Genomic DNA, 11193 nt, shown 5'->3' on the forward strand with positions numbered 1-11193 from the left:
TGTTTTTTCTTATTTTGTATTTATATTTTAAAAATCAAACAATGACTAGGAGGTTAAAGTGCAGACGGTCAGCTGTGTGTGTATTTTCATTCCTATTGGGAGAACAGTATATAAATTACAGCGCTTTATGGACAGTGTCCCCCGTTTTAGGGGAGAAACAATAATAATGGGACAAATTCACTTGTGTATTAAAATAGTAAAAAGTTTAGTATTTGGTCCCGTGTTCCTAGCACGCAATGGCTACATCAAGCTTGTTACTCTACAGTACACATTTGTTGGATGCATTTGCTGTTTGATTTGGGTGCGTTTCAGATTATTTTGTGCCCAATAGAAATGAATGGTAAATAATGTATTGTCATTGGAGTCACTTTGATTGTGAATATTAAAATGTCTCAACATTTCTACATGAATGTGGAAACATGATTACAGATAATTGTGAATAATGAGAGAAAGTTAGACTCACAGATATCATTGTGAGTCCTGTCTTTGCAGACTCCTCAGGTGTCGGTGTGAGTGTTTTTGGAACCGGTAGAGTCTATGGACTTGGGCCACCGTGGTCGATGTTCGGTTTACCACAGCTCCCTGTGGGTTTGAGCCGTGGGCTGCCGTGGCAACGCAAGAGTACACCGTTTCCATGTTACTGCAGTATTCCTGTGGGTTTGAGCAGTGGGCTGTCGTGGTTCATTGACTCTGGTCGATGCTATGCAGTGCGCATTTTTACCAAGTCACGATAGGTGTTCTGTTGTTTTGAACTGGCGGTTTCTTGTACGTAATTCTGACATTTCGCAAAGTGTTGTTCTTGGCCTGCTGTGGCAGCATGTTAAACACCCCTATATTGGTCGTTGTCTCCCCATATCCTAGCTCTACACATCCTATGTTAAACCTCGTTTCCTCCTTCAGGGAACAGTAGTTATATTCATAACTGTATGTTATACTTTGCACCAACACAGGTAAACTTAAGAATTCTGCTCATAGAGCTCCTATATGTAATTCTGTTTCAGCCTTTCAGACGCTCACCTGACAGGGCAGAGACAGCAGTAGCACGAGGATCAGTCCCCATGATACAATCTCTGTTCTAACTCTTGATCGACACCCTTTAAATTCTACAATGGGTGAACGCAGGTGTTGTCTCATAGATCTAGCTGGTCTCGTGTTTATTTCTCAGTTCTTCTGATGAGATGTGTCGCCAGGTAAACAGTATTGATATCAGACAGACCCTGCAACATGCCCTGTTCTGTACACACACACACACGCACACTCATAATGTTTGGATTGGAGTATAATAGAATGGTATTCAACAGTACTACAAACATACATGGTTAACCACTAGTCAGTCTGGGGTGATCATAATGGGATGTCGTCATCTAAGGACAGCCATTTTGTTTTTCTAATCATTCAACCATCTTAGATTTAGTAACATTGTTTTAATGCACTATTCCCTTGGTTAACCACTAGTCAGTCTGGGGTGTTCATAATGGCACCTGGTGCCCTAACCAAAATACAGGGGGTGGTCCGCCAGGTCTTACCTAGTGTGCCTAGACAGTGAATATACTACAAGTATATGTATGCCCGCGGGCCTCTTGCCTAAGCACTCCCTAGGTGCCTTCCCCTTCCCCCCTGGGAACAAACGAAACAGAATTTTACAATCAAAAACAGTACTTTTGTCATAGACATACCTTAGTAGGACTGGCAACAAATTATACCTCTGCGCAACAACGAAAACACAGAACATACTAATCATCTCTCTCAGAGAACAACCAACACAGTAAATAACCCACAGCCATCAGCCTCCTCTCTCAGCCATCAGCCTCCTCCCTCAGCCATCAGCCTCCTCTCAGCCATCAGCCTCCTCTCTCTGAGCACAACCAACACAGTAAATAACCCACAGCCATCAGCCTCCTCTCTCAGCAAGTATCTCTTTCTTTTGAGCAACAGAACACTGGTTTTTATATAGCTTCAGAAGGCATTGGGAATTGAGACAGCTGCGTCCTGACGAGGGGCGGGGTCTGCTCTCCAATTAGCCATGGAGTCGACCAATCAGCTGCTTGGGGGGATTTCAGGAAGCCATCCTGAAACACACACTTAAACCACAACACAGAAACTGGGGAACGTAACATAGCTCTACAACCATCTGAAGTTCTACACAGCCTAGCTCTACAACCATCTGAAGTTCTACACATCCTAGCTCTACAACCATCTGACGTTCTACACATCCTACTTACAACCATCTGAAGTTCTACACATCTAGCACTACAACCATCTGAAGTTCTACACATCTAGCTCTACAACCATCTGACGTCTACACATCCTAGCTCTACAACCATCTGAAGTTCTACCAACATCCTAGCCTACAACCATTCTTACAGTTCACACATCCTAGCTCTACACATCTGAAGTTACACCACGCTAGCTCTACAAGAAGTTCCACACATCCTAGCTCTACAAAGAAGTCTACACATCCTAGCTCTACAACCATCTGAAGTTCTACACATCCTAGCTCTACAACCATCTGCAGTTCTACACATCCTAGCTCTACAAGAAGTTCTACACATCCTAGCTCTTTAATCCTCATGCCCGTCCTGGAGCTGCAAGGCCAACTTATATAACAGACAGTGAAAACACACAGCTGTAAGAAATGTGCAGCCAAGAGTGTTCAGTTTCAACACTCATTTTATTTGTTGGTTTCTGTGTCCATGATCGACTGGGGGTCACAGGGCATCATGTTACAATGGCACAGTCTGTATTCTAAATGGGACCAATTCCTTTTCTAGTGCACTACTTTAGACCAGGGCCTATAGGGGTAGTGCACTACTTTAGACCAGGGCCTATAGGGGTAGTGCACTACTTTAGACCAGGGCCTATAGGGGTAGTGCACTACTTTAGATCAGGGCCTATAGGGGTAGTGCACTACTTTAGACCAGGGCCTATAGGGGTAGTGCACTACTTTAGACCAGGGCCTAACCAGGGTAGTTTAAAATTAGTGCTCTGCATTTTGTCCGATTGACATTTTTTTAAAAATAAATATACCACGGTCAGTTTGTCCTTCAAATGTTCTAAGATACACAAATATAGTTTTAGTTTATCAATGTTTGTTATTACTCTTCTCGGTGTGCTTTCATCAGTACTGAACAAATACTAAATTAACTATTTCATTACATTCTACGAACATGTGGAGATGGACTACACTGTTATTGCACTAGTGACCCAATATAAAATCACTACCCTGCAATACGTAACAATATTTCTCGGTTTAATTTCCCCACAATACCGTGAAACACTTTTTAGGTAAAAATACAATTTCAAAAAAATCACTAGAGTCAATAAGTTAAACAGTTAAACCTCTGGTTAAGAATGACATCCACACACAGGGCCGGCCCTAGGCATAAAGCAACAGAAGGGACCCCCCCCCCCCCACAAAAGTTGGAACTCAGTCAGGGTCTAAACTTGCTGTTGAGATTTAGAAAACACAAGGTGCAACTTCAACATGTGGTTGTGCATCAGCAGTTTCTCTTATGTCAGCTATTTTTTTAGATTAGTGATCATGGTTGAATTACTGACCTGGCATGCACCCAGGAGCACAGACCTCCAATTGATGTTCTTAGTCACTCAGCATCATTTTATCATGGCAAAATGAGTAGAATTTCAGGAAATTAAGTCTAAAACTTCAACTTTTCCTCTTCGGTGTCCCCCCTCCCCTCAAAAGGCTAGGCCCTGTCCACACACACATGACAAAATATTCAACACCTTCAGAGTATGAGTGGAGCTTCATGTTAAAGGCTGAATGCAGATGTTTTTATATCAAATCATTTCTGAGTAACAATTAAGTACTTTACTGGAATAGATTTCCATTAAAATGGGCACAAAAAAACTGAAGAACGTTCGAACCAGCTGTTATTAGCAGAGGTTTGGAACTCTTTGTTATTGGTCTATTAACCGTATTGTGATGTCACCACGGAAAGCCAAAACTCCGTCCGTGTAAACCCACTGATTAGATGGTTCTGAAACTCTGTCCATGTAAACCCACTGATTAGATGGTCCTGAAACTCTGTCCATGTAAACCTACTGATTAGATGGTTCTGAAACTCTGTCCATGTAAACCTACTGATTAGATGGTCCTGAAACTCTTCATGTAAACCTATGATGAGAGGCCTAAACCTCATTAACCCACTGATGAGATGGTCCTGAAACTCTGTCCATGTAAACCCACTGGATTGAGATGGTCCTGAAAAACTCTGTCCATGCTAAACCCACTGGAGATGTCCTTTAAACTCTGTCCATGTTACAAACCCACTGATGGAGATGGTCCCTTGAAACCTCTGTCCTCATGTAAACCTCTGAGAGCATGCGTCCTGAAACTCTGTCCTTGTAAACACCTATATGAGATGGTCCTAAACTCTGTCCATGTAAACCTACTGACGTTGAGAGATTGGTCCTGAAAACCTTCTAAAGCACCTTGATATGTCGAATCATGTCCATTACAACACAGCTGATGAGATTGTCCTGAAATACTCTGTTTCATGCTTAAACCCACTGATTGAGGTGGTCCTGAAAACTCTGTCCCATAAACGTCTACTGATTAGACCTGAACTTGTCCTGAAACACAGAGGTCTGACTCTTTCCATGTAAACCCAGTAATGCTGAAACTTGCTCCATGATATTGATGGTGCACTGAAACTCTTCCTCATGTAAACTGCCCAACTGATTTAGAAATGGTCCTAACTGCTCCAAAAGCTTACTGTCCAGTGTAAAAACCTGATCGATGGCTCCCTGAATCTACTTTCCTTGAACCCGAGCTGATGACCATGTGCACTGAAACTCTGGTCGCATTGTTAAACCCTACTGATTAGATGGGCTCTGAAACTTCTGTCCGATTGGTAAATCCCACTGATTAGCATGGTCTGAACTCCTGCAGTAAACCATACAGTACATAACTGTGTCCATGTATAAAACTCCGACGATTAGAGCAGTTCTGAAACTTCTTCCATTGTAAATCCACTGATAGATGGCTCTGAAACTCTGTAGTCATTGTAAAACCCACTGATGAGATGGTCCTGAAACTCTGTTCCAATGTAACTACTGATTTAATGTTCCTGTGAAACTCTGTCCATTAAACCTACGATGAGATGGTCCTGAAACTCGTCGTGTAAACCTACTGAGAGATGTCCTGAACTCTGTCGTGTAAACCCTACTGATTTATCTGATTCGCTGCAGTCCTGCTAAGATCTGTCCATGTAAAACCAAACGTGATTAGATCGATGTCCTGAAATCTCTGTCATGTAAACCTACTGATTAGAATGGTCCTGGAAAAACTCTGTTCCATGCTAAACCATCTGACTTTCATTAGATGGTCCGGAATCATCACGTCCATGGTAAACCCCACTGAACGATGGTCCTGTGTAGATTGTATTTTCAACCAGCAAACGGTATCACCACTGATCACATTTACAGAGTCGTTAGTGTCATCATCTGTTCTACCAACTTATAATAAAAGAGCACAGGAAAACAACTCAAACTTTAAGGATGTCCCTAAAAACATGATAAAAGCACCCAAAATCTGATGGGAAGGCAAAGGCTCGAAAAGGCTTTAAATGTCAAAACTGCAAAAAAAATCTGGAATTTGTTTTACTATTGAAGCATGCTGTCTCAGGTGGTGCTGCTACTTCCCTACTACAACCACATACCAGTTCTGGTGCTAGAAAATCTGAGTCCCCTGGTACACAACTGCCATTACCAGTCAACTATACATTGAAGATAAATGAGAACATATTAAAAAAGTACTCTACACTAACACAAAACATAACTCAGTAAAAATAAACAACTACCAATGAGTTGTTACTCCACCAATAACCAAATCCATACACAAGTCTAGGATTAAATAAATTATAACTATCCCTACAAACAAAAAACGATTAACTCAAGTCAAACTCTGGCATTACCTACCCTAACACACACAACAACCACGAGTCTGGGTAACTCCCAACAACAACATATAACATACCAACTACGACAAAAACAGAACGGAAAGAAAAAGATACATGCCACTTCGTTAACACTTTTCTCACATTGCCACAAGGCCGGGAATGGCCGTTCTGTGAAAGTTACCAGATATGTCGGTGATATGTTTGTCCGACCTCATCAAATGGCCATCTTGCTCCCCATGGCTATTCCCAAATAGATGCATACATAACCCAGCAACTTAAGCGAGGATTTGTGATGCCTCGTTCTAACTTCCTCGTTGCAGTCGCGGTCGACATCCTGCAGACCAGCACTCACCCCGCATGCATTACCCGAAATTTGGTGTGTCTTTTATTCTGTCTGCGAACACGCATCTCAACATGGCAGTATCTTGCAGCCTATCTCGTTTCTTTTTCCTCTGTGTTGTTTACCCGCATAGAGAATGAAGTTGATGCATAATTCTTCACATGTACACAGGCAAGACCACTCGTTTCCTTTCCTCTGGGATTAGTTGAAGAATCGTGTAGTCAATAGGATCCCTACACACCGGCAATTTGCAACTTCGATTACTTACTCTCACAATTCTCAGCGAAGTAGAGGAAGGTGTAGGCATAATTCCTATACCAGACACCTGCCATTACTTGACATCAAACCAATCTCGATTTTTCTCCTTCACTTCATTAGCGGGATAGAAGAGTTTAGCATAAATCCTTACCATCAGGCACCCACCTTCGTCCTTTTTCCTCATCAGAAGCCATGTCACCAAAGCTAGATAGAAATTTAATTTTCTAGTGCAGGAAAACCCCTTTTATCACACGACAACCACTCGTTCACTTTCGCTGTTTAACTATCAGGGCACTTAGAAGGGGATCAACTTAGTGTAGTGTAAACTACTGGGTAGCAAATTATGACAACGACAGCTCCAACTCTAAACCAGTGAAGCTCTGTCTGGTAAAAACAATTTGCTGAAAAAAAAGCAAAATTGAATGTGTCACATGCTGCCAAAGAGGACAGTTATTGTCCTAACGGTTCCGACTCTTTGCCAAAACTATAGTTTGTGTTTAACAATCTAAATTTTGGTAGGGTTGAAAAACTGAGTTTTTAATGCTCCAAAATCTAAGTTTGTTATTTTGTAACGCTCCCCGACTTCAACTGTATGTATTATGATAAGGGTAGGTAAGCGGCGCTGGGTGCTGAGGTTAGGCAGCCTTCCACCGCTAGTTGTGTGCGAGCATGCACCAAGCCTAGAAAACACTACAAATTCAGCTAATTTTCAAAGAGACAAAAAAACGCAAAGCCTGAACTCTTGTCATAAAGGAATTTTGACGATGGAGTCTAAGCTGGGAAAGACCTAAAGGTAACTGACAATAAGGAAAGAGATATTCCTGTTGTTGTATGTTTCCCATAGAGACAGGCCATTTCATATTGGGTGACGCGCCAGTGAATGCCTCAATAGAAAAAATATATTCCCGGTAATAACATCCCATGGATCATTTCTAGCTTTGTGCTTCTGTTAGCGTTGCCATGGATCATGTTCTGTTTGTTAGTAGACTACACAGACATTATTTTAACAGTTTGAAACTTTAGAGTGCTTTTTCTCAATCCATAACCAACGGAATTATATGCATTATCTAGCTTCTGGCCTGGAAGTCAACAGGCAGTTTACTAATTGAGGTGAGCATCTCAAGTCATCCAAAGACCCTCGAATACTGCACCTCGCTTGTTTTTCCCCTAAGAATTTAGTAGGAAAGGTGCAGATGGAGCCTCTAGGTGTTTTCTTGTCTGTGTTTTCCGTTGTAACTTAGCGGCTGCTGGAGAATATTAGACTTGAATACATTTATACAGAATACAGGTGAAACTGTGGCTATAGACGATTTAGTCATGAGCAATGCCTGATACTCTGTTTTAGTCTCTCACTTGTGTCTGTATGACTGACGATTACAGTAATTGTTCGTTTATGTTCATGTGGTATGACTATATAGTTCCCGTCTTGGTCTGTTTGGCTGTGTGTGTGTTAGTAAACTTTTTTCTACATATAATTTCATTTTATAATTATAATTCGCCTCACATTCACACACGTTCTTGTGCCACGACAGGTATCCGAGGGTTTTCCTCAGTGTTCCTACTTCCTGTGGATACTTTAGTACATCACAGTATGGTTCCGTAGGATGGAGAACTCGCTGTACTTTCACGAGACTGGATGGTGCACAATAAAATCCACAGTGTGAGCAAATGGAGAGAAGCAGACTTCGGAGTTCACTTTTCCACAGCGCTTTTATATTGCCACTCACAGGGATTGGAGCTGTACCCTTTAACCTTTCCTTTGATTGTCCTCTGTAGTGATGTAAGATAAGGCTAGGCAGGCGGTGGTTGAGCGTGGAGACGTAGCCATTCAACCTGTCAAAACTACACAAATATGGCTGGGTGTGTGTATGTGTGTGTGTCGTGGCAAACCGACTCATGTGTACATGCTCTTGTGCCTGTATGAAACAAGCCTACGTGTGTTATCTTTTCTGCGTGTCATCACAGAGACTTGTTATCTAGCGAGACTTATTCATTAGTTTTTCTTTGGCCAATCCCAGCTCTCGCGTAGTGCTAGTATAGTCGTCAGCGTAAGGATGTGTGGGTCAGTTAGCATAATCTCTGGAACCTCCTCTTACTTCAAGGCAATTCCACTTAGTCAGGCCTTCCTAGAGCCTCAGAGACCTGTATGCTATGAGGGAGTTAGCCATAACCTCCTCACAGGCAATATCTCTACTCGTTCCTATCGTCCTACTGAAAGGCATACAGTTACAGAAAATAGAGCCTGAGATTTTTTCTAGACAATAGCCCCTACTACACAATGTATGGCAACCCATACCTCCGTCTAAGCTATTTCGCCGTTTCCTCCAGGCGAGTAGAGGAGTTTAGTCAGAATCATCCCGATCCATACACAAAGGCGCCACTTCGTCTTCCTTCCTTCGATAGTGCGATAGCAGGAGTTAGCATAAAAGCACGAGGCCCTCCGTACACAGGTAGGGCAACCCAACATCGAGAAACTTCAGATTGCTTTCGCGTTTTGTTACGTCCTATGAATTGCCTTAGGATGGACCTCGGGATTCAGTGATGTTAGGCATAACCTCCTACACTACCAGTTAGTTCGTTTTCGCGTGTGCCAGACACAAAGGGAATAAAAATAGTTTTTTTTTTATTTAAAACAGTTTATCCTTCAGTGATCATAACCATTTATATGTAGTATTTTACTTGAGCTTTGGAGATAGGAGAGTTATCAATGATATAGTTTTAGGAATCTCAATGGTTTAGTTTGTAACTCTGATAGTGTAGAGCTAGCGATGTGGATTTAGGAACCTTCATGCATCTCAGTCACACAGTAGAGTACCACTTCAGTCTGTTGTATTCTATCTCTCCTTCTTTCTCTGGATCCGATGGCGAAGTTTTCATAAGTCAGTACTCCGTCCTGTCAGACCCTACATTAGTAGTCTTCATCTTCAATGTCTCGCTTTTTTACAACGCCCAATTGCAGACAAATTTCTTGTAGCATGCATCCGGTTATGTTGACTTTACACCTCCACGGACCCTATCAGACACATTGTGTTATCTCCTGAGCCTCCCAGTAGAGAGAGGTGTACACAGCTATCTCATCAGCCTCCCCTAATCCTGTTCAGGCGTGTATGGCTTACTGAGTGTTTGTCTGTGGGTTGACGAGGCTGGAGCGCGTGGTGTTAAACTTGCAGATTGGGACGTTAGGGGAGCTATTTAAGGGGGGTCTTCCCAGCCTGTGGCGTGGATTGGGTTGGCTGCGTCGGCGATGGCTTCCTGAAAGGCCCTGCCGAAGCAGCCTTTATGTGTCGACTTCCTTGAGGCACGAATGCTGGTGAGAGCAACCCCGCCATTAGCACATGTTTCCCCGCCTCGGGCAACGCACCTGGTGGGCGCCAAGCCCGTAAGACCCTGGTCCATTTAGAAACCAGTTAGTGTGCGGGCCGCAAAAGTAAGAGAAGTGGCTGAAGGACAGTGAAGTGTCAGGCTGGTAACTTGTTTGTGGGGGCTGCATAGGATGACGTAGCGAGATTGTCTGTTCTCGGTTTACGTCTGGTTGCTTTATCTATGTACTGTCGAGGTGACGGGCGTGCGGTCGTGACCGCTTCGCGACTTACGAGTTTTAGTTAGGCTCGCAGCGTAGCGGCGCGGCTGAGGACGCGGTATAGTTTCTCAATGAGAGACCTTGGTATGTGTGGCATGCATTATGGTATATTTATTACTGAGTGTTGGGATTCGCTGATGTCCTCAAGAGGAAGGAGGTCTGTATGCGCTGATGAGTGGAGGTGGTCTTGATCGATCGTCCTGAGGAGGCTGTTTTTATTTTGTTTCTGATGAAAGAGATGGCTCATCCAGATAGTGTATTGAGTGGATCGGGTGACTGATCGGCTGTGGCATTGGCTGCAGTTAATCAAGTCACCTTCGCAGCAACAAAAACAATAAAGCCTCTAATCAAGCTTTGTCACCTGTTAGCGCGGGGTCTATCCGTGCTTATGGTTCTGATCTTGGTGAGAGACATGGAGATTAGATTCATATCGGTATCTGTCTATCTCAGTAACGCGTAACATAATATTCTAGAAACAGTTGGTTTACCACGAGGTTGCAAGCAAGCACTAACGTGCGTGATGTCCACGGCAAGGTTACCATCTTCATTAATATTCCCGCGTAACCAGCCGTTTCGATGGTGCTTCTAAAAATTTAATCAAATTAGCAACTTCGTTCTTTCTTTTATACATTACATAAAAATCTTAAGAGTTACTGAATGCCCATCGTTAGTCCCGCCCCACAAAAAAAATATGGAAATAATCCCTTGCATTTCTCTTCTTGAACTGACCAGGCTCTCAGAATATCATCTCCTTTGTTCATGATCTTCTGTCAGTAGTCTCGGAGTTTGTTCACGGCACGCACAAATCCTATGATTTAAGTATTACATCCAGCCCTCACCATAAACAAAGGATGATCCTAGTATTATTTCAAGTTAACACATAATTAGTAAGCTACGTCCTTCTGTTCTTAGTTGTAAATATTGCTCGTTGGTCGTTTCAGAGTTTGGCCACAACTTGAAGAGGATTGAGAGTTCCTCCACGAAGGGTGTCTCATCGGTAGTGAAGTCCATTATCCAGTTTAGGCTCCTCGTCTCTGCGCGTGGGTCGAAGTAGAGGGGCATTTCATAGCCACAACTGAAGAGAAGACACAGAT

The 11193-nt window shown here is 42.8% G+C and overlaps 1 protein-coding gene and 1 long non-coding RNA gene across 2 annotated transcripts in view; both read right to left on the bottom strand.

Annotated features, from left to right (window-relative positions):
- Positions 1-2633: 2633 nt before the first annotated feature.
- On the bottom strand, positions 2634-4223 carry LOC139026375 (uncharacterized). Its single transcript, XR_011478147.1, has 2 exons — positions 4165-4223; positions 2634-4098 (listed from the first exon to the last, which is right to left on the bottom strand). It is a non-coding gene; the product is annotated as an uncharacterized lncRNA (long non-coding RNA).
- A 6895-nt stretch (positions 4224-11118) lies between these two features.
- LOC112077462 (abl interactor 2) overlaps positions 11119-11193 on the bottom strand; it is a 17902-nt gene continuing 17827 nt past the window's right edge. Inside the window, exon 7 of the mRNA XM_070441704.1 lies at positions 11119-11174. Within this exon, the coding sequence (XP_070297805.1) occupies positions 11119-11174 (56 nt within the window). The remainder of the gene's footprint in view (positions 11175-11193) is intronic.

Source organism: Salvelinus sp. IW2-2015, unplaced genomic scaffold (genome assembly GCF_002910315.2).
Source record: "Salvelinus sp. IW2-2015 unplaced genomic scaffold, ASM291031v2 Un_scaffold4591, whole genome shotgun sequence".
Lineage (NCBI taxonomy): Eukaryota > Metazoa > Chordata > Actinopteri > Salmoniformes > Salmonidae > Salvelinus > Salvelinus sp. IW2-2015.